The 24,106-nt window shown below is 47.3% G+C and overlaps 1 protein-coding gene across 1 annotated transcript in view; it reads left to right on the top strand.

The window, feature by feature from the left end:
* Positions 1-24,106, top strand: part of TMEM132C (transmembrane protein 132C) — a 289,873-nt gene that overhangs the window by 179,795 nt on the left and 85,972 nt on the right. The window contains exon 3 of the mRNA XM_011988885.1: positions 18,249-18,432. Coding sequence (XP_011844275.1) covers positions 18,249-18,432 — 184 coding nt within the window. The remainder of the gene's footprint in view (positions 1-18,248; positions 18,433-24,106) is intronic.

The raw sequence follows: 24,106 nt of genomic DNA on the forward strand, positions 1-24,106 counted from the left end.
GAGGGAGGGAAGGAAGGAAAGAAGGAAGGAAGGAAGGAAGGAAGGAAGGAAGGAAAAAAGAAAGAAAGAGAGAAAGAAAGAAAGAAAAAGAAAGAAAGAAAGAAAGAAAGAAAAAGAAAGAAAGGAAGTAAAAGAAAGAGAAAAATTAAATTAAGCTGGAAGCTAGAACAAAGGAACATAAGTTCACGGTTTTATTATTAACTAATATAGAGATATTCATCCCCTCCTATACTTCCAGGCAGTATTCTAAACCTTGGGGATACAACAGTGACCAAGACAAAGTTTCTCATCTAGAGGTGCTTACATCTTACCAGAGAAGATAGAAAATGAACAAAGGAAAACCAAACAAGATTTCCAATGGTGTTAAGGGTGACACTGACAACGTAGCAATGTGGTAGTTTCTGGAGCTGCAGGCCTTGAGGTGTCTGCTTGAGGTGGGTGTTTAAGTGTTTGACAGTGTCGACTTCTATGGGGAGCAAACATGCAGAGTAGCTGGAGGGACAGCAGATGCCAACGTGGGAATGAGGTTGGTGTGTCTGTGGAGCAGGCACAGGTCCCAGGGTAGCTGGAGCATAGTGATCCAGGAGTGAGGGAAAACAAAGGCTGAGATCAGAGGGAGAGGATGCATCCAAGGAAAAGATTTCAGGGGCTCCCCAGAGCACGTCCTCCTATCATGACAGCTTCTCAAAGATTGTTTCTTTTTTAAAGATAAAATGTTGACCTGGCAGTTATTAAAACCATGTTTTTAAAACTGTTAGAGGAGGCTGGGCACGGTGGTTCATGCCTGTAATCCCAGTAGTTTGGGAGGCTGAGGCAGGCCGATGGTTTGAGGCCAGGAGTCAGAGACCAGCCTGAGTAATAACAATAATAATAATACTACAAAAAAGAGTTGGATGTGGTGACACACACCTGTAATCCCAGCTATCTGGGAGGCTGTGGCAGGAGAATCACTTGAACCTGGGAGGCGGAGGCTGCAGTGAGCCGAGATCATGCCCCTGCACTCCAGCCAGGGTGACAGAGCGAGAGGTGGTCTCAAAAAAAAAAAGTTGGAGGAATGAGTGTGGAAGACAGCCCCCAGCCCCCTTCCACCACCCAGCAATGATGCAGGGTCCCGGCCCAGACTTGCTCCCCGATGTGAGGCTGTGTCTGGGCCTGTGCACATTGCACCCTCGGACCAGTGATCTTCTTTCAGTTTCTCAGAGTCTCTTCACTCCCAATGGCCCCTTTCCTAAAATACCCCTGCCTGTTCCTCCTGGCTTTCTCTCATTTATTGTTCAGCTTTCAGCCCAAAGGCCCTGTCTCGGGGAACCCACTCACCCCCTGGGTTTAGTTGCTCCAGTTTTAGGGACTGTGCCGGGCTTTCTTCATATCATAGCCCTCGCCACATCTTACTGTAATGCTGGGACCATGCACTGCTGAGCTGGAGGTGAGGTTGGGGTGGGGCTGGGGTGGGGTTTTGGTGAGATTTGGGTAGGAGTGTGTTCCCACAGTGGCTCGTCCAGTTTCAATCCATTTCCTGCCCCTCCTTCGCTCAGCGATCCCTGCAAACTATGTTTTCCAGACCCCTTGCCAACTGGATTTTGGCTCCATGTGGCCAGCAGGAGGCCCTGGAGGACAGTTGACAGTGGGAAGGAATGACAAAGCCTGGGTATTTTTTGGCCTCTGCTTCTTATGGTGTCTCAGGCGGTGGCCCCCGTTCCTCTGCAGCTGCAGCTGCCACAGGGCAGCTCCCAGCGTAGGCCCAGCTCTCATCCAGTGAATTCACCCCTGGGGTCATCACCCCCACTGTTTGTCCCTTGACCCTGAAGGTGGAAGCATCTTCCTCTCGTTGATAATCTCAGGTTACCTAACTTGTCTGCTCCTTCTACACCTTTATAACCAGAATTAAATCCCTGCTGCAGAACTGACTAGGATGAGCTTGGTTTTCCTGCCTGATAAGCAAAGAATAAGAAGCACCCAGTGACCAAGTCCTTCTGGGTACTGAGGGACAGGACCTTCCTGTGGCACCGGGAAACCTGGAGCAGCGACGGCGGCCAGGGCACCTGGGCCTCTGACACGTTGTTCTGGAGACCATTGCCTTTCGGTGCTGCTGCTTTCATACAGAAATAGCATCTCCATATTTGAAACTGTTCCCTTAAAAAACCCTTTTTAACTCTGGCTGCATGTAGGGATACCCTAGGAAGCTTTACCAAAATGAAAAGTGATACCCATGCCCACCACATCAGCTGAATCTGCAAAGGAGAAAGAAAAAAGGAAAGTTTTTTTTAAAAAGCAACAGTGTTCTTCTAAAGCTCACTATCATGCAGCCAAGGTTGAGGACCTTGAACAAGAGGACAGAGATTGTTAGTGTAAATTATTCCAGAATGAGTGTACTATGGACCGTGATATGATTTGGCTGTGTCACCACCCAAATCTCATCTTGAATTCTAGTTCCCATAATACCCACGTGTCTGTCATAGGAAGGACCTGGTGGGAGGTCATTGCATCATGGGAGCAGTTACCCCCATGCTGCTGTTCTCGTGACAGTGAGTGAGTTCTCACGAGACCTGATGGTTTTATGAGGGACCTTCCCCCTTTTGCTCAGCACTTCTCCTTGCTGTCGCCACGTGAAGAATGACATGTTTACTTCTCCTTCCACCATGATTGTAAGTTTCCCAAGGCCTCCCCAGCCATGCTGAACTGTGAGCAATTAAGCCTCTTTCCTTTATTATTAATATTAATAAGTAATAAATAATAATTAATAATTATTAATAAAATAATATTATTATTAATAAAGACATTACCCAGTCTTGGGTAATGTCTTTATTAATGCAGACTCATACAGACCCCTAAATACAAAGGGAAGTGCTGCAGTGAGAACTGGATGCCTTTCTCAAGTCGAGTGGACCCATGCCTGCTTGGGAAACACCTTTGCAGCTGGGCGGAACAGGGGGAGCGCAGGGACAAGAGCAGAGCAGCCCCAAGACTTGCCGCCTTCCAGTGTACTCTGGTCAGTCTCCTCGTGTGTCTTTAGCCAAACGGATGGGGCACTGATTGCAGGTATGAGGGAACTCCCTGTGGCGGTCTGGGGCCCACCGTGGACCACAGTGATTCGCTTCTGCACCTCTCCCACTGTGCCTGGCGCAGATCTGGTGCCTGGTGAATGCTTGATGGATGGATGAATGGATGAATGAGTTGGATGCTGAGTAGAGAAAGCCTTCTGTTTTACATGTAAAAACTGTATCCCTTCTAGGGCCTTTTAGTCTTAGCAGTTAGTGCTACCGCAGAGACCCTCCATCCATCAATTACGAAAATTAACTGTAAATTATCCTTTTGCATAGTTAATTCAGCCTCTTCATTCTGTGTTTAGAAGTGCTCAGCAGGCATAAAATTCAATAGCAAAAGCTTTGGAGCAAATCCAGTTTCTGTCGTCTGTGATAGTTTGAAAATGCAAAGTTTTAGGAGTGGACCTTGGAGCGTGTCTGTCCTGGAAGGTCTCCAATGAGCTCTGTGTCTTGCTTCTCTCTGGGAATGAGCTCAACCCTTCTGGAAAGGCTGATAGCTTCAAAGGATGCTTCTGTCCTTTCCAGCTACACAGAGAGGCCTACTCCCTTCATGAGTAAAAATGAATACCAACCTGACTCGTGGAAGGAAAGAAAAGTATGACTGTCAGGGCACTCGGCTACTGGAGCAATCACCATCTTCACTGCTCTATTCACTTGGCAAACATTTGCCGTGCACTTTCTATGAGTCAGTGCTGTGATGTATCATGAAGCGATAACGGGGACTAGAATGGTGTCCTCGCTGTCATGGGGCTCATGCCAGACAAAGGAGGAGGCAGATGGTGAACACCAAATGCATAGAAATGCATCCCGCACCGAGGCCATATATGTAAAGTGGCCGAGTGAGTCCCGTGTGACCAGGGTGGATGTCGTGAATAAGTGAGCCATGGGGTGAATGCCAAGATGGGCCAGCCTTGGGGAAAAGCACAGGCAGGGCACTGAGGTGGAGGGCGCTTGGCGGGTTTGAGTCGTCCTAAGGCAGAAGGACTTGGTAAGAGGGTAGGGAAGGGGATCAGTGCAGTGGCGGTGGAGGGACAGTTTATTATTAGGCTTGTAAGAAAGCAACTGCCTTTTAATGGAAATAACTTTTGTGCCAACCTAGTGTCAGGATTTGGGAGGTAAAAGCATTACAGATCCTGAGGCCAGGCTCAGAATGGTCATTTGATAAACATTCTGTGGCTGAGTATGGTGGCTGAGTGCTGGCTCTGGGAGCAGAGTTTCCTGATATTCACAGTTTTCTTGTCTGTGATCCCAGCACTTTGGGAGGCTAAGGTGGGAGGATTGCTTGAGGCCAGGAAACAAGCCTGAGCGATATACTGAGACCCTGTCTCTACAAAGCTTTAAAATTAAGAAAATTAGTTAGGTGTGGTGGCCAGCACCTGTAGTGGAAGCTACTCAGGAGTTAGGAGGATCACTTGAGCCCAAGAAGTCGAGGCTGCCATGAGCCACGATGGCACCACTGCACTCCAGCCCGGACAGAGCGAGACCCTGTCTCTTAAATAAGAAATAAAGGTTGCTAAACCATAATCCACTTCAGCTGACCACCGCATGAGTGTATTTCCAATCTACAAGCTCCAGCGTGCAAAAACAATCTGTGCAACCCTATTTCTTCGCCAGGCATTGAACTTGGTGTCTCCCCCCGTTCTATCTGGTGGCAGAAAACTTCATCTCACTCATTCCAGGTCTGATAAGCCATTTCAGGTTGAAACTCGGTAGATTCAACCTCTCGAACTCTGCCTGATCTGCCCAAGATAGACCCAGGAGGGCAAGTTCATCACGGCACTGCGCTGTGTGGGAAATGTTAGGTCTTCAGGTATTCACCCTCTCGTGGCTTCCTTCACAGGGGTTTATAATTCCATCATTTAGCCTTGAAATTCACTGAGGCACCATGTTTTTACCTGGTCTCCAAGTACATAGTCTGTGCCATCTTCGCTGCTCCACCCATTCTTCCTGCAAGAAACTGAGGCCAGGTTCACACTTGCCTCAGTTCTCGCCTCAGCTAACTTCAGTGACCTACCCTGGAATTAGGCCAATGTCCCACTGATTTCCATACCATTCAGGGCTTTAGGGGCCTGGGGATTGGGGTGGCTTCTTCTGAGGTCCTCTCTGCCTGGGCATCCCGGGCTAATCCTGATCTACCTCTGCCACATGCTGCTGGCAAAGTGCAGAGGAGACTTTAGGATCACTTGGGAATGAGCAAGAGAACTCTAGAAATCAGAACCTTCATCTATTGCTGCTTGACAAGGTGGCCCAAGGTTACTGGCTCCAAACAAATATTTGATATTTCTCACAATAAGTCGGAGTTTTCTGGGCAGTTCCTCTGTTCGAGCTGTATCCATCTGATGCAGTCACTTGTGGCTGGGTTGGCCAGGTTTCTCCCCTTTCCATGGGATCCTGCATCTAGGGGTCTTCATGACACATTGGCTTCAGAGCAGTGCTCTGAGAGAGTGAAAAAAGCAGCTAGAAGGCTCTCCAAGGCCCTGGAAATGTTGTATCGTCAGTTCTGCAGCCTTTCAGAGGCTGAAACAAATCACAGGGCCAGCCTAGATTCAGGCGGGTGAGGAGACAGATGCTCCTCTCGATGGACCGATGGATGGCAGGGCAGAGTCCACTTGCAGAGGGGTGTGCATACTGAGGCGGGTGAGGAGACAGGTGATCCTCTCGATGGACCGATGGACAGCAGGGCAGAGTCCGCTCGCAGAAGGGTGTGCATACTGAGGCAGGTGAGGAGACTGATGCTCCTCTCGATGGGCGGCACAGCAGAGTCCCCTTGCAGAGGGGTGTGCATACTGGGGTGGGTAGCATCTGAGACCATTTAATAACTTACCACAGCGTCTAACCAAAAGAACAGATGCTGCTTTTAGCAGTTACAACAGAGGGAATGAGAGCACAGGAAACTGGCTCAAAGTGAGGGCTGAGCTCAGCCCTCCAAAGGACCTGCACACACTCGTGCCTCTCCCCTCCAGCAGGCCCTCCGTGCCTGTGTTTAGTCTGGCCAGGAGTGGATGCTGGGCGGAGGGCTTGGTGAGTATTCTTCCCGAATATTTTCTTCACATAGAGCCAGTCTACAGATTACTTTATATATTTACTTTTTTACTTAGGAGCCCTAAATGTTACATCTCTTTTCTTCCACTGTGCTGGCTTTTCGGAGGGCAGCAGCAGCCTCCTCGCTAACTTCCAGGACTCGGGGCACAGGAAAGAAACTCAGTTAGTCACCAGTGAGGAAAACTGCTTGGTTAACATTTCATAGCATCATATAAAACTGTGCAAACTAGAGTGTCTGCGAGAGCAGGAGGCAAATTGGAGGCCCTGAGAAACAAAGCTAGAATCTAAGAATTCTATGTCCTTAAGAGAACTCCAACTGTGGTCAGGCCAGGGAAGAACCCCACTTGTGGTCGGGCCAGAGTGGAAGGAGGGTCATGTTAGCTGCTGTGGAATGGGGAAGTGCAGAGGGCAGAGAGTGTCAAGAGAGAATGTCGAAGGTGCGCGTTTTCCCTCCGTATCCCTCTCCCTGGTGGAATTTGCCTCTCCCATCCAAAGCCTTTCCAGCAAGGAACTTGTATGAGCCAGGGTTCCCCAGAGACATAGAACCAGTGGGGTGGGTGAGTCCATAGGTATAGATTTAGATAGACAGATTTATGGCTACAATGGATGAATGGATAGATATGATAGATTGGTTGGTGAATGGATCAGATGGATTGATTTATTGAAGATTAGATAGAATGGATAGAATGATTAATTGATTGGTGGATAGATGGGATGAGTGGATGGATGGATAGATGGATGTGTGGATAGAGAGATAGATGGATAGATTGATAGATGGATAATAGATGGATAGATAGATGATACAAATGGATAGATCATACAGGGATAGATGGCTAGATAGATAAATAATGGATGGAAGATGGATAGATAGATAGATAGATAGATAGATAGATAGATAGATAGATAGATAGATAGAGGATAGAGAGATGATACAAATGGATAGATAGATCATAGAGGAATAGATAATAGATGGCTAGATAGATAAATAATGGATAGAAGATAGATAGATAATGGATGGATGGATAGATAATAAATGGATGGATGGGTAGATAGATAATGAATAGATAGTAGATAGATGATAGATGGATAATAGATGGATAGATAGATAAATGATGGATAGAAAGATGATAGATAACAGACGGATGGATGGATACATGGATGCATAGATAATAAACAGATGGATAGATAGATAATAGATGGGTAGATAGATGGAAGGATGGATAGATAAATAGATGGATATAAGATAATAGATGAATAAATGGATGGATGGATGGATAATACATAGATAGATGTCAGATTATGGATAGGTGGATGGATGGATGAATAGATAGATAGAATATAGATAGGTAGATAGATAGATAGTAGATAGATAGATAGATAGATAGATAGATAGATAGATAGATAGATAATGAGGAGTTGGCTCATGCAATTATAGAGGCTGGCAAGTCCCAAACACTGCAGTTGTCAAGCTGGAGACTCAGGAGAGCCAGGAAAGTATTCCCATTCTGAAGGTGTAAGGACCAGGGAGACAACATCTCATTCTGAGTCCAAAGGCAGGGAAAAAGTTGCTGTCCCAGGCAATCAGACAGGAGGAATTCCCTCTTACTCTGGGTAGAGTCAGCCCTTTTGTTCTGTTCAGGTTTTCAGTTGACTGAATGACATTCACCCACATTGCCGGGGACCAAGGGCTTCACTCAGCTGAGATGTTAATTTCACCCAGAAACACCCTCACAGATACATCCAGAATAATGTTTGCCCAAATGTCTGGGCATCCCATGGCTCTGTCAAGGTAATGCATAACATTAACCATCACAGAGACCAGATGGGACAGGAGGATGGGGGTGCATGACAGATCTGGTGTGACAGCCTTCGATACCCTCAGTGACATCACGTCAAACCACCTCCTGAGGTATCGGCTGGGGAGAGGGAAGTAGGAGAGGACAGTTTCATGCGTGAGGCATCACTGGGTTTTCCCTCATTCCCCTTTCTATTGCTTCAGGTGTCTCCTAAGGTCCTGGGCAGCAAGGTTGGTCTCCCACTGGAGAATTTACACTCATTGGAGAGTGAGATGTGAAAGGGTCATTGTCAGGTTCCTTGAGCTTTTCAGGTCATTTGTGGGGGTCTGTAGAGCCCCCATGCACTCCAGTTCCATCTTATCTGAGAATCACTTTGAGAGATTCATCGTTTTTTGGCAGAACCCTCTGTCCAGCATGTTAATTGGATCTGAAGGGCTGGACTCAGTGCCCACTTTGGGCTGGCCTAGGGCCCACCATTGCAGCACGGGGAAGCCCACTGTGATGCCTGTGGAGCATCGGGAGCCTGCTTGGGCCAGGGGCTACTTGAAGCCAAGACACCCGAACCTCTGAGGTCTTCTTGGCAGCTGCACTTCCTGAAGTGTGACCTAATTTAGCCCAAGCTTCAGCTGCCGGAGAATGACTACATGGCACACTTCTGGTGTGCGAGGCCCATGCAGGCCACCTGCTCTGCTTCAGGAAGTTGCATCCTGCATGGAAAATAAAAACCATCAGGCTCTCAAGAGCACAACGGACCCCTCCCCCGTGTGGCCAGGGGTTCCCTGGAGCCATCCCCCGGGGCTTTCACACAGGAGGGGCCAGGAAGAACCGGAAGCTCCCATGGTCTCTCTCCTCTCTTAAGAGCTTCGTTTCATCCATGGTTTTATTCCCCCTGCCTGTATTTCCCTCGCTGCCCAGCCTCCTTTCTTAATTGGATTTGCTTCAACATTTACGCAGTGGGAGATTTCCCATTTTTAAAAAATCCAAACTTCTGTTTTATTCTTGGAAAACAGAATTTCTGGCAACAAGGGGCCTAGATTTGCACCTGGCTGTGGTGGGCTAGAACTGGGAGGCAGCTGTCTCTAAATGTGGCAGAGGGCCCCTAGTGTGTTACAGCCTCTGTCAAGGCCTGTGTGTGACAGTGCAATCACCTGCTTTCCACCTTCCTGGCTTCCAAAGGCGCTTGAGTTTGTGGACCCTGCCACAGATGGACGCACCTCCCTGCCTCTCTCACCTCCACGCCAAGCGACTCATCAAAGGGGCAGGTCTTAGTTCCAGGGGCCTCTCTTATATATTGACAAACTTTTCAGAGAGTGGATCTTTTCTAGAATTTTTAAAATTCATTTTATGAATATGAAGTCCTGTTATTGCTGGAGCTCACCAGTAAACAAAACAAGTTTTTAAAACCCTTTCACGGGGCTTACATTTTAGATAAGAGGAGCTGGAAGAAGTCAACAAATACGATGAATAAGGAAGATACAGGACAGGGGGAGGGTGAAGGTGCTGTAGAAAAGGCCAGAAGTAGAAGAGGAGGCAGGAGGTGTAGGTGAGAGGGTGATATGGGAGGGCTCATGTGAGCGGAGACCTAAAGGAAGTTGAGGAAGCTTCCGGATGTGTGACGGATGATTATTCCAGGCAGAAGAAGGAGCAAAGTGCAACGTCCCTAAAGCAGGAATGTTCCTGAAGTGTTTGAAAGCTTCAAGGAGGTCAGTGGGGCTGGAGGAGAATGAGCAAGGGGAGGGGTAGGAGAGTCCCAGGGGTGAGGGTGCGTGGCACCAGTCAGGCTCAGCCTCGCAAGCCCTGGAGAGGACTTTCCCTTAAGCCAAGTGAGATGGGGAAGCCCTTGCAGGTTTAGGCCACAGAAATCTCATGGCCCAAGTCACATTTCAGGAGAATTATTCTGGCTGCTGCACTGAGGAGAGATGTGGGGTAGTGGGGGGTTAGGGCAGAAATGGGCATCCCAGTTAGGAGGCATTGAAATGACCCAGGTAAGAGATGATGGTTGCTTGGGCTGGAGCAGTCATAATGAAGGTGGTGGGAAGTGCTCAGGTTTGGAATGTGTTTTCAAGATAATCCTGATGAATTAGATGTGGGATGTGAAAGAAAGAATTCAAGAATGACTCCTGGTTGGCTGGGCGTGGTGGCTCAAGCCTGTAATCCCAGCACTTCGGGAGGCCGAGACGGGAAGATCACAAGGTCAGGAGATCGAGACCATCCTGGCTAACACGGTGAAACTCCGTCTCTACTAAAACATACAAAAAACTAGCCGGGCGAGGTGGTGGGAGCCTGTAGTCCCAGCTACTCGGGAGGCTGAGGCAGGAGAATGGGGTAAACCCCGGAGGCGGAGCTTGCAGTGAGCTGAGATCTGGCCACTGCACTCCAGCCTGGGCAATAGAGCAAGACTCCGTCTCCAAAAAAAAAAGAAATTAGGAAATTAAAAAAAAAATGAGACTGAAAAGCTTGTTAATCACAGAGAGAAAACACTTCTGTGTACAGCAGTAATTCTCAACATTGACAACACATTAAAATCGCTTAAGTTTTTAAAATACTAATGTCTGAGTGTCGCCTCTCAAGATTCTGATTCTGTTAGTGTAGGGTAGACACAGCTATTGATTGTTTTTCTTTTAATTTCCCCAGGTAATTACAATAGTCAGCCAGGATGGAGAGCCCCTGCTTTAGAGGATGGGGAGACTCAGGTTTCTTCCATAAGGATTGCAATTCTTTTAAGCAGTTTCACTGCATCAATATGATTTGCAATATTCTCTCTTTTTTCACCTTTTCATGCATTATCTGCTTCTGTAAATTTTTAGACTTTGGAGAATGGGGTAGAGAGAAGTGAAATGTGGCTTGTTTGGTTTTTTTGGTTTTTGTTTTTGTTTTGAGACAAGGTCTCACTCTGTCACCCAGGCTGCAGTGCAGTGGCCAGATCTCACCTCACTGCAACACTGTAACGTCTGCCTCCCTGCAACACTGCAACCCCCACCTCCCTGCAACACTGCAACCCCCACCTCCCTGCAACACTATAACTTCCACCTCCCTGCAACACTGTAACCTCCACCTCCCTGCAACACTGTAATCCCTCCCTCCCTGCAACACTGTAACTAACCTCTGCCTTCCTGCAACACTGTAACCCCTGCCTCCCTGCAACACTGTAACCTCCACGTCCCTGCAACACTGTAATCCCTCCCTCCCTGCAACACTGTAACCTCTGCCTCTCTGCAACACTGTAACCTCCACCTCCCTGCAACACTGTAACCCCTGCCTCCCTGCAACACTGTAACCTCCACCTCCCTGCAACACTGTAATCCCTCCCTCCCTGCATCACTATAACTAACCTCTGCCTTCCTGCAACACTGTAACCCCTGCCTCCCTGCAACACTGTAACTTCCACCTCCCTGCAACACTGTAACTTCCACCTCCCTGCAACACTAACTTACTGTAACCCCCACCTGCCTGCAACACTGTAACTCCCACCTCCCTGCAACACTGTAACCTCCGCCTCCCTACAACACTGTAACCCCCACCTCCCTGCAACACTGTAACTCCCACCTCCCTGCAACACTGTAACCTCCGCCTCCCTACAACACTATAACCTCTACCTCCCTGCAATGCTGTAACATTCACCTCCTCAGGCTCAAGGGATCCTCCCACCTCAGCCTCCCAAGTGGCTGGCACTACAGACTGCACCACCACCCTGACTAATTTTCAGTTTTTATTTTTGTTTTACTCCTTTGTTTGTGGATACAGGGTTTTGCCATATTGCCCAGGCTAGTCTCAAACTCCTGAGCTCAGGTGATGCACCTGCCTTGGCCTCACAAAGTGCTGGGATTACAGGCATGAGCCACCCTGCACAGCCTGTTTGACTTTTCAAATTTGAACTCATAATGCAATTCAAGGGCGCTTGGAAATGGGGTGACCTTCATGCACTTTGCTCCTCCCTGCTGCGTGTCTCTGTTATCCTACACCCTGAACTAGGTACAGAGACCTTGGATGAAGGAGGGACTCCCTCTGTAAAAGGCCAGATTCTTTCTCATTCCTCTGGCATATTGGATCTGGGTGTGTTGGCTTAGCTCAGCCAATCAGAGCTCCTTCCTCAGACCTTTGAAGGAGGAATCCTTAAGGCAACGACTCAGGAACAGGAGAAAGTTTTTGACATCAGCAGCACTGTCCTCTCTAGAACTGGCATCTGAGGTTCTAGCTTTGTAGGCTTCCTTTTCTCCCACCTAGGCCCCATGCCTATTTTTCCAGTCTGCCTGGTAATTTTGAGGCATTTATTCCATTCTCTTTTCCTTGTCAGTCAATGCAGGGTGTTTTCTGTTGCTTGCAACTCACACCACCAAGGGGCATGCCTCTGCACCAGGTAGAGATCCCAGAAAGCCCGAAGATGTGAGTGCTGACATTAGGGTCAATGGGACTTTCTAAGAAAGCCCTTCCCAGTGAGGAAGCAAGTGTCCTTGCCTTCATGAAATACTCATGAGGTGGAATGAACAAAGCAAAGCCTGGATCGAGTGATTCTCTTCTCCTGAAGCGGCTTCCCTATGAGAAGGTTGATTTTCTTTATTTGGTTGGTCTCTTTTCTTTCTGCTGGCACTAAGCTGTCAACCAACTTTGGAGCTGAAATCCCTGACTCCCTATAGTAGGGAGGTAAAGCCCTTTTGGCTTTTAACACATCCCCAGACTCAATTTTCTTACCAAATAGAGTCTGACGGCTAAGAGGTTTGGTAAATTAGGTTTCCAGTGGTCCAAACTTGATTGTGACTGCTGGGAGAATTTATTTGCTTTTGAGTAAGAGCTTTTTAAGCCAATTTTGAAAATTTAGTTCAAGAGTTACCGCAAGAAATCTGCACTATTGATTTAGCAGGTGATAGTTCTTGGGCGCTCTCTGGAGTCACTTAAGTGTTCAAATTCCTGTCTTTATTACTCCAACAACATCACAAGCCCCATATGAGCTGATGTGAAAGACTCTTGCTCCCTTCAAGGCAAAGCTTAGCAAATATTTCAGTCTGATTAGCGTCAGTGGAAAGGCACTGACCGCAGAAGACTTGAAAGAAGAAAAGATTCCTTATTTGTTTAGTCTCTTTCTGCCAGCACAATGTGCATTATGGCATTGTGTCCACAGAGGCAGGCACTCAGGAAGTGCAGTGTATACACATCTTAGTGAGTCCCAGTTCACACTGAGTGGTTGAGAGCCTGCCCCTCCACTGTGGTTCGTTCTCAGGAAGCTCCTGGACCAGGTTTCAAGAGTGTGTCTGAATGGTGGCTTCAGGCAGCCAACCCTCACGCTGCGGAGCCTGAATGCGATGTCAAGTCCTGCTAAACACAAGAAACAGCTCCCATTTATTGATGCCTGCTGGTGCCAAGTTCCGTTCTAAGTACTTTGACTTGTTCATTCAGATCAACTCCAAAATGGGAGGGATTAACATCCCCATTTTGCAAATAGAGAAAACGAGGCAGAGTTGTTCAGTCATCCAGCCAGTACCCGGGGAAGCCAGGCTGTGAGTCAGGAAGTCCGTCTGAAGCCCACAGCACGCATCCTGACCCGCATGTGCTCCCCTTAAAGGGCCATGGGTTTTCGTCTCGGTTCAAGCTGCTAACTTTCTTCCTCTCTCCTTCCCTCTCCCACTTTTTTCCTTCCTTCCCTCCTCTCCTCTCTTCTTCATTTCATTTATTGTTTCATTTCTTCTTTTCTCTTTCATTATCTGAATGAAATGCTTGTTGGAGGCCTAATGTTGACAACACATCTGATTGGAGGTGCTCTCATTGCAACAGGAGTATGTCGGGGGCAGGAGCGGGGTTAGGGACCATGCTCACTGCTGTCTCACCCCTTGGAGCACCAAGGATCCTGGGCACCACTGTTGGAGAATCACACATTCGTCATTTTTGTGAAGACGTCTTCCATCTCAGGTTCACAACATTTCTATAAAATGCTATTGCCAGAATATGTAGATACTGGAGGGAAACCTTCCAAGACAGAGACAGGAAACTGAGAGTCAGCAGAGATGTTGTCTGAGCTGTGCTACAGCTAAAAAGTGAAGGTTCTTCTAATTTAAAATCCAGAGATTTTAGAGAAAAAAAAAAGCTGAGATTCCCAGCTTCTCTAGGAAAATCTTTTGCTATCCAGTACCACTGGCCAGCCGTCCCGTAAGTCAGCAAGGACAGAGTGGAGACCTCCCTTAAAATGAACAGAGCGGAACCAGCAACACCAAATCGCCCAGTCACTCATCTCCACAAAAGTGTCAAGTTTCGAAACAGGGTTGCATCTTCGTTAACTTAGATACATCATACTGTGCATTTCTTAGAGACAAAGAAGACAAAGGCTGTGTGGGGGTGGAGAAAGGGTAGGAAAGAATAGGAATGCACAAAAATAAAGAAACGAGGGCATTGGTTCTGTATCTTCCCAGAGGAATTCTTTGTCTGGTGTCAGAAGGTTGAATCCTGAGGCCTCCCAGTGGCTCATTCCTCTGTTGGATCAGTCTGGTCTGACCTTTGCTCTATCGCACACATTCCCAGGGTCCCTGTGGACACAGAACTACCTCTTCTTCGTTTTGTCGGAGATCTCCAACTCCCTGAAAGACAGACGTCAGTGTTCTAACCAGGCCCCTGCCCCCAGCGCACCAGGGAGCTTGCCCTCATGTCACCCTGATCTAGAATTCTGTGCAGCTGCCAGAAAGCTGGAGTTCTCATCCAGTTGTGAAACTTGTCAATTTTGTTGCCGTTCTGAAACCAAGATTAGGTTGAGTTGGCTCACAAGTGATGGGCATCTGAGTGGGGAGCTGCAGAATGTTTCAAACGGGAGCCTGCTGAGTCGCCCCCTTCTATCTGTGGTTGAAGAGCAAGTTGATGCAAACACACTTTCTGGCAGCAGAGGTTCAAGAGCGTCTGCTCTGGCCCTGGTGCAAAATGAGAACCGTAATCACCACCTCGGGGTTTGTATTGGGATTTGGAATAAGGTATGTGTGGAACCTGGTCCAGTGCCTGGCACATAGTGAGTATATTGTCAACAGTCACGTGTTACTTTTATTCTTATGCCAACTACAACAGAACGCTTTCAGGAGGTCACCTCACTGCTCACAAAAATCACATAACAATGTGTTTCAAGCCAAAAGGAAAAATACCCCTTCTCTTTTCTCTGGTCTGTGACTATGCCTTTCTTAATGCCCTTCATTAGCATAATGGCAGTGGAGGAGGCTGCCGCTGGAGCATGAGAAGTTGGGCTGGCTTCTTTTTCACGCCTCTTTCCTCCCTGCACAATGGGAATGTCATTATTTCAATCTTCTGGATGGTGCCTCTGAGTCTCGGAGAGATGATGTGAGTGGTTGCAGTGCTCACAGAACTTCGTAAGAGAGTGAAGACAGGTGCAGGCTGAAAGCTCACTGCAACCTGTGTGGTGCTGTGCCAGTATAGGCATCCGTTTGGGACTGAAAGGGGGTCTTTGGACATTTGGATGGTTGCCACATCCAATACTAAGGGAACTGAATTATTTTCTGAGTAGAGTCAGTCAAGTAGCCATGCAGCTCCTGGACAGCACCAGTCCGGTACCCAGTGGCAGATAAGGAGAATCAGGTCCAGGCATGTTTGCTAAGAAGATGAGATTAAACTCCCTGGAATGCAAAACTGTCTGCAGGCCTGCAGTGAGAGAGGTCGTCCTGGCTGTTGAGTTGTGCACGCTCAGACCCCTGTGGGCCTCAGCTGCTGGACCAAGAGCACATCTCTTAGTTTGAAAACTCGCTAGACTCAAGACACCTCTCCCTCATTTTTAAAGACCAGCAATTCATGCTTGAGATTTTCAGCCCCTAGCTTGATGGTCAAGACCTTCGATTTCTTTTCCCTTCCAGAGGAATCTCTAGCATCTCATAAATCATGATTCTCTGAGCCCTATTCCCGGCCTTGTGAACTTAAGGAAGATTCACGAGTCCCAGTGCTTTGTTTGGTGCAGTAACCTCCCCGTTACATCCCTCCACAGCCACTGAGCAGGACTGAGGGTGATGTGGTGGAGAGTTAGCACTATGGCTGTCAATCAAGCCCTGAAGATTGAATGGTGCACTCAATATTAGTGCCCCAGCAAAGGAAAGTGTTTCACTGCTACTCTTCGTGTTGGCACATGCTTGAGATGCAGTTTTTAAGCATATCTGTTGTTTCTTTCTTGATATGCTATGGAAAATCTCCTTTAATTCATCTGCAAACATGTAGCCTTCCAGGGGATGGCAGCCTGAGGTCTTGCTGACCGCTGACCCACCACTTAGCGTCATCCTTAGCATATCAGCAGAGGGCACTGGAGACACCTCAGGCTGGATGCCAAGGCTCACCAGAACCCTGCCCCCCCTACAAATCCAGCATGATGCCTGCCATGCCCATCCTTCTTGTTTCCACCAATAGTGGTTCTATTGACTCAACAGCTCTACAAAGCTTAGTCAACTTCCCCTTCTCTGACCTTCTCTAGCCAATACTGGCAAAAGTTTTCTGTAAGGATCTAAATAAGAAATATTTTAGGTTTTGCAGGCTCTACATGGACTGATGCAATTACTCAACCATGTTCTTAGGATGCGAGAGCAACCATAGGAAAACGTAGACAAATAGGCAAGGCTGTGCTCCAGTAAAATGTTACTCACAAAAATAGGCAGCTGGCTGTCTTTGGTTCACAGGACAGAGTTTGCTGTCTCCTGCCCTAAGGAAACAAGCAAACAAACAAACAAAAAACTGTTGGAGCCTTGTGATGTCATATTTGACCACCAGCTGTCTTAGGCAAGGATCTGAAAAGAGCACTGGACTGGGAAACAGGAGATGCTACATTTTATGTTGACTCTGCACTAGCTAGCTCGGTAGTTGTGGGCAAGCCATCTTTCCTTTATTGGCTTTAATTTTATCATCTAAAAAATGAAAAAGTTTGGACCAACAGTAGTTCCCAAAATACATATATTTCAAATGCATGGAATTGGTCAGAATTCTTAGTTGCAGACAAAGAGTCCCTTTAGCTAAGTTTTAGCCCCTCTAAGCAGAAGAGGTGTCATTAAAGGATACTAGGCAATTCACATAATCTCTAGGCGAACCACTGAATTGAATGTGTTTACTACACAGCCAGGGACAGGGCAGCCAGCGATAACACAGACGAAAAAGGTCCGACCTCTGCAGAGGACTATTGTGGTGGAAACACCACTGTCACCCGTTGGCATGATGATATGAGGGCCTGGATGCCAGGGGCACCCCACAGCTGCCCCGGGAGAACCAGGGCCACTGTGCTCACCAGAAAACCCAAACTCCCTTCCTGGCTTCCGCTCTAGAACCCACTTCTTCCTCTGCTTCCCAAATGAGTGGGTCTGACTGGAGCAAACTCTGCTTCAATCCTGCATCTAGCAGCAAGGGGGTCTGAGAATATAGTTTAGGCCTCTCAGCCCCTTTAGCAGAGCAGGACAAGCAGAGGGGGTTGAAGGTGCTATTGAGTGAGTGGCCTACACCAGCGGTCCCCAAACCTTCTGGCACCAGAGACCAGTTTCATGGAAGACAATTTTTCCACAGATGGGAGTGGTGGGGGAAGGATGGTTTGGGGATGATTCAAGTACATTACATTTATTGTGTACTTTATTTCTATTATTATTACATTGTAATAATAATGAATATTGAATAATAATGAACTAATGATATAAATCACCATAATGTAGAATCAGTGGGAGCCCTGAGTTTGTTTTCCTGCAACTAGACTGTCCCATCTGGGAGTGATGGGAGACAGTGACAGATCATCAGGCATTAGATTTTCATAAGGAGCACACAACCTAGATCCCTCACACATGCAATTCACAATACAGTTCACGCTCCTATGAGAATCTAATGCTGCCACTGACCTGACAGGAGGTGGAGCTCGGGTGATAATATGAGCTATAGTGAGTGGCTGTAAATAGAGGTGAAGCTTCCCTTGCTTACCCACCACTCACCTCCTGCTGTGCAGCCCTATTCCTTACGGGCCATGGACTGGTACCAATTCAGGGCTTAGGGGTTAGGACCTCAGCCTACAGCATCTGCCACACCTACAGAACTGAACAGAGGCCATTCAGGTGCATACTGCAGGTGTGAAATAAACTGGTTTAGCTCGTCATCTGCAGAGCTGGTAATCATCATTCCAAAGCCTCATCCACACAGACACAGGTTATTGCTCATTGTTGAATATTCTTGACCCATATCCTTAACTTGTGGGTGCTTCTCTGTCCCGGATGCCAGTCCTTACCGTGTTGGGGGTTCCATGCCCCAGGCGCCGCCACCAAAACCCTAGAGCCATCCCTGAGAGGCACTTCTTTGTCTTTATCCTCTGGGTACAATTATGAGGAGAGAAGGGTCCTTTGAACATTGGCTTAAAGCCATTTTCTTTTCTCTCTTCCAGGAGCAGCAGTTTATTCAATGAGGTCGTGCAGATGAATTTTGAAATAGCCAGTTTCAGCAGCCTTTCGGGGACTCAGCCCATCACATGGCAGGTGGAGTACCCGCAGAAAGGGACCACAGACATTGCCGTGTCCGAGATCTTTGTCAGCCAGAAGGACCTGGTGGGCATCGTTCCTCTGGCTATGGTGAGTCCTGAGTTACCCTGGACACTCCTGCATTCAGCCACCTGATTGCATCCTGTGCCCTTCCTGTCCGTCATGGGATGTTTGCTGCAATGGTTTTATGGAGTATTTACTTTCAAAGTTTCTCGTCTTCTCCCACTCTGGAAGTTGTCACTTTTCATTAGCCTAGCCTTTCTCAACTTTAGTCATAAAGTTTAGTCCAGCAAGTCACAATCATTGCTGGAGGTGGAAGTGAGCACCTGTGATTTTGAGAAGCTCCCCAGGTGATTTCAGTGTGCAGCCAGGGTTGGAAACCCCTAAGCTAAAAGGATGGTCAGTTTGCCATCTTTCTGCAAACTTGGCTCCTTCCTGCTCCCCACGCCAGGCTTGAGATAGACGCCCCTTCATCTCCTCTTTCCTTAGGATGATGGAGCTCACTCAGCATTGAACGATCAGAGGCTGTCACTGGGCTGCAAGGTCAACCTGAAATGTAGAAAGTAGATGAGTGACATTGGGCTTGAGTAGTACAGCACCCCCTATCTGACTCACAATGTGGCCACTCTTAGATTACTATCAGTAGTGTACACTGATGAGAACTTGTAAGCAAACATGCTATTTGTGTGAGTCATGTTACGAGAAATGGATTAATCAGGATTATGAGAAATGGATTATTCAGTATTCTTTGAGTTAAAAAGGCTGCAAACACAACCCAACTTAAACTTGGCTCATGTAAGTTTAAAAGTCTAGAAAAGTGTTTCTCAAACATTATTGGGCATGCAGATCACATGTACATGTTGAGTAGGTGCCCATCCTCACTTAGAATGTCTGGGTTGGGTACTTATTTTTCAAAGCTCCTAAGCCATGTCAGCATGGCTGGTCTGCAGACCACACTTGGAGTGTGAGGGGCCCACGTGTGCAAAGGATGTGGTATGGACAGTGGCTTCTCTTCCTTTCTCAGCTCTCCTTCCTCTTTATTAGTCACAAGGTGGCCTCGGCGATGCCATGCTGGCTCCTTCACAGCATCATGTCCAGCAAGAAATGAGTGGAAACCTCATCGCCAATCACTCCAGCAAATCCTCTGGGACAGGGACTGATTGGAACTGATTGGCTTGGGTCATGAGCCCAACTTGAAGCCAATCACTGAAATCAAAAGGATGTGTTGGTCTTATTGCCCAGGCCTGGGGAATGTATCACCCTGGGGCAGGTGAATCAGGTGAAGGAGAATCAGGTGAAGGAGGTGTAGCAGCAGGTGGGACAGGTGTAGCATCAGGTGGGGCAGGTGTGAAATCAAGTGGGGCAGGTGTAGAGTCAGGTGGGGCAGGTGTGAAATCAGGTGGGACAGGTGTAGAGTCAGGTGGGGTAGGTGTAGAGTCAGGTGGGACAGGTGTGGAGTCAGGTGGGGCAGGTGTAGAGTCAGGTGTGGCAGGTGTAGAGTCAGGTGGGGCAGGTGTGGAATCAGGTGGGACAGGTGTGGAGTCAGGTGGGACAGGTGTGGAATCAGGTGGGGCAGGTGTAGAGTCAGATGGGGCAGGCTTAGAGTCAGGTGGGGCAGGTGTAGAGTCAGGTGGGGCAGATGTGGAATCAGGTAGGGCAAGTGTAGAGTCAGGTGGGGCAGGTGTGGAATCAGGTGGGGCAGGTGTAGCCTCACGTGGGGCAAGTGTGGAGTGAGATTAAGAGCCTGTGCATCATGGAAAAATCTGGCTTTCACTGAAATAGGGAACAGATGCTGGTTGGACAAAACAGCAGATGTCCACCCCAGAAGGTATCATCTACCACAGAGATCTGTAAACACTTTGAAGTTAGGGAATGATTCCTTTTGACTTTTTATGTCCTAGAACAGGGGTCAACAAACAGCCCATGGACCACGTCCAGTCTGCTGCCCAGTTTTGTACACCACGCAAGCTAACAATGGTTTTAACATTTTTCAATATCTACATATTTAAGTGGTCCTGTCTAGCTACTTCATATGCTCAGTTCTGCCTCTTAGCTCATAAACTCTACAATATTTACTATCTGGCCTTTTAGAGAGAAAATGTGCAGACCTGTGTCCTAGAGCACACACCAACATCAGCTCTGGATTACAAGTGCTCAGTTTCTGTCTTACCTATTTCAGAAGAATAAGACATTCGAATACTTTGAAAAGGAAAAGTCATCTTAAGAGTGTGAGATATTACAATGGTCCTTTTCAAGGGAGCACAGGTCTTCCTTCGATGGATATATTGTTATTACTGTGGTTGTTGTGTTTTTGTAACGCTTTTAAGGTAAAGCGAAGTGACTGCTAATATCTGTACTCTTGTCAGGATCCTTTTGTTTGCAAGTAAATGCACGTGAATTCAAACGAGCTTTATTCAGAAGTTCGTTGATTAACAAACATCTTTGCAGCACCAGCACAGAGCTCTGGGCTCTGAACCCTGGATTTGGGTGCTTGTGCAGTGATATGGTTTGGCTGTGTCCCCACCCAAATCTCATCTTGAATTGTAGCCCCCACAATTCCCACATGTTGTGGAAGGAACCTGAAGGGAGAAAATTGAATCATGGAGGCAGTTTTCACCATACTGTTCTCATGATTGTGAATAAGTCTCACAAGATCTAGTGCTTTTATAAGGGGTTTCCCCTTCCACTTGGCTCTCATTCTCTCTTCCCATCGCCATGTGAGACATGCCTTTTGCCTTCCGCCATGATTGTGAAACCTCCCCAGCCACATGGAACGGTGAGTCCATTACCTATTTTCCTTGATAAATTACCCAGTCTCAGATATGTCTTTATCAGCAGCGTGAAAACGGACTAATACATGCGGTGTCATCGTTTTGCATCCCCTGGGATGTACCACTTGACCTCAGCTATGCAAAGCAACATGGAAAATTAGAAAATAGATGAGGCAGTTTAGAGGAACTTCTATTCTCCTGTTTTCTGTATGCTCAAAGTTTTGGTTCAAAATAAGCTTTAGGACATTTATAACTAGGCAAAAAATAAACTTTTGTTGGAAGTAACTAGCTAATAAAACTGCAGCTTTGACTAGAAGATGAGAAATTTAAAAAAAAAATACTGAACAAAAGGCAAATCCTGTGTTGTCTGTTAGCAACCAGTGAGACAGCTGGTTAGATCTTTGAACAAATTAAGTATATTTTCCAAGTTGTTGATTGTTTTAAAGAAAACAAACTTCAGAAAGGTGAAATGGGGGATTAACAGATGGAAAATCTGCCTTGCTGGGGAAGTTCTCGCCTTAAAATCAAACCTTCTGAAGCTCCTTTTTAAATCCAAGGAGAGAGTCATGGACGGGAGGATCCAGCCCCAGCATTCCCCCATCACCTACTGCCTCTGACTCCCCCTGAGTAAAGGCAATGGGAAAAGCAGGGACAAGTGCTCTCAACTCTCCAAAAAGCAGACCCTGCAGGCGAAAGCCACCTGAATCTCACTCGCCGGTCCCTGGGCACTGTTTTATTTGGAGAGCGCTGGTTCCCAAGGCCACCGTTTTGCTCATCCTGCCTTCAGGCTTGTTGGCAAGGAGACTCTTGCCTTGTGAGGGCAGGAAAGCTCCAAGTCTTAGCTCCACGGCCCTCCTGCCAGCACCCACATCTCCCTAATCCCCTCCTCCCTGCCCTGGCCCCCACTGTGCCAGTGTTAGGCCTGGGGGTTGGGGTGAGAGAGGTATCTGAATGGGAGGACCAAGGCCACTTTCTTACATGAAGCTTTACAAAGGAAGGAGCATTTGGGACTAACAAAAACGTTGGCAGTTCAGTTCTTCTTCAATGCAAGAAAAAAGTGTTCACATCCCAAGTTGAGGCCACATAAGCAGAGGCCAGGCACAGATTTCCATGTGAGAGTTTCTGTATGTCAGTGGCTGGAGTGGTGGTCTCTTTTTAAGAATAAATGGGTAAGGCCAGGCGTGATGGCTTACACCTATAATCCCAGGACTTTGGGAGGCCAAGGCAGGAGGATTGTTTGAGTCCAAGAGTTCAAGACCAGCTCAGGCAACATAGTGAGACCTCGTTTCTCGTACCAAAATTTGGTGTATATATATATATATGTGTGTGTGTGTGTGTGTGTGTGTATATATATATATGTGTGTGTGTATATATATATATGTGTGTGTGTGTGTGTGTATATATGTGTGTATATATACCAAAATTAGCCAGGTGCAGTGGCACACACCTGTAGTCCTAGCTCCTGGGGAGGCTGAGGTGGGAGGATTGCTTAAGCCCAGGAGTTGGAGGCTGCAGTGAGCCATGATGGTGCCACTGCATTCCCAGCCTGGGCAACAGAATGAGACCCTGTCTCAAAAAAAAAAAAAGAGGGGGGGAGGGAATAAACAAACAGCAGAATTCATTCAACCTCACACTAAGCTCTGCAGGTATTCATTGCTACACATCCTCAGAGGACAGCAGTCAACAGACAATGTTTGCCTTCCTGCAGGTATACTCTAGTGGAGTGACAACGTTTGCCTTCCTGCAGTTATACTCTAGTGGAGTGACAGAAGGCAAACAGGTAGCTACTGCCTAAGGCGAGGTCCAGGTAGTGATCAGACGCTGCTGTCAAACAAATCACGGAGGGCAAGGGGATGGGGTCTAACTGATTTCCAGCTCTATTAATGTCATGGTCTTTCTTCCTACTGCTTATCTGAAATTTAAAAAAACAAAAAACAAAGAAACTAAATGTTAGGCATGAAACTCTAGAGAAGGCAGTAACCACTAATTTTGGCAGGTGTAGGAAGAAGTTCTTTGCCCCCGGGACTGATATATTTAGTCTGAAGTTAAATTTCCTGAGAAGTGGTGAGATTTACCTGGAATTTTGAAAAGTTTCAAATCATTGCCATTTTTCATCCTTTGCAAACACATTATGAAATCATTTTCCTTGACCCCTGAAACTTGATGGTAACTTGGGTTTTTTTTTCTTACACAGAGCTTTCAAAATTCCTAGAACATGTTCCTATCTCTCTGCATAAAATCAAATTAAAAATAAAGTGGCAATCAGTAGGGCTGTTTAAAGGAGAAATTGCTACTTGTTCTTGCATCTGCAAAATGATGATCTAATTCTCACCTCTCTGGGGTGTCATGGAGATTCATTAGGGCTTGAGAGATCCTTGGAGCCCCTGGATGAAGCACGCAGCTAGAAAGGATGATCAGGAAAAAGATGGCAGTGGAGCCTTCTCCTGTGACTGGTTTGCCCTTCCAGACCTTTCTGGGCTCTGCTCTGGGCCCTGGGGGCTGGCCCGTGTGAACAACAGCCCCCAGGCTCCCTTGCCCTCTGGCTGCTGGAGGGCTTTAACCAGTGGGAGGCACCAGAGAGAACTGGAGGGAAGGGGTTGGATTATGCCCACCCTCCCAAGAAAGCAGGTTGAAGTCCTAACCCCTGGTGTCTGTGAATGTGACCTTATTTGGAAGTAAGATCTTTGTGGATTTACTGAAGTTGAGAGGAGATCATGCTGGATTCGAGCGGAGTCCAAATGCAGTGACTGGTGTACTTACAAGGAGACAGAGATTTGAACATGGAAGATACAAGAAGAAGGCCATGTGAGGATGGTGACAAAGACTGGAGCATCCAATAGCACCCAGTAGCCAAGGGAAGCAAAGAGCAGCTGGCAACATGCCGAGCCTAGGAGAGCGGCAAGGACGGGTCTCCCTGGAGCCTTCAGAGGGATTGTGTTGCAGCTGACACCTGATTTCGGACTTTCAGCCTGAGAAACTATGAGAGAATCAGT

Source organism: Mandrillus leucophaeus, unplaced genomic scaffold, assembly GCF_000951045.1.
Source record: "Mandrillus leucophaeus isolate KB7577 unplaced genomic scaffold, Mleu.le_1.0 Scaffold34, whole genome shotgun sequence".
Lineage (NCBI taxonomy): Eukaryota > Metazoa > Chordata > Mammalia > Primates > Cercopithecidae > Mandrillus > Mandrillus leucophaeus.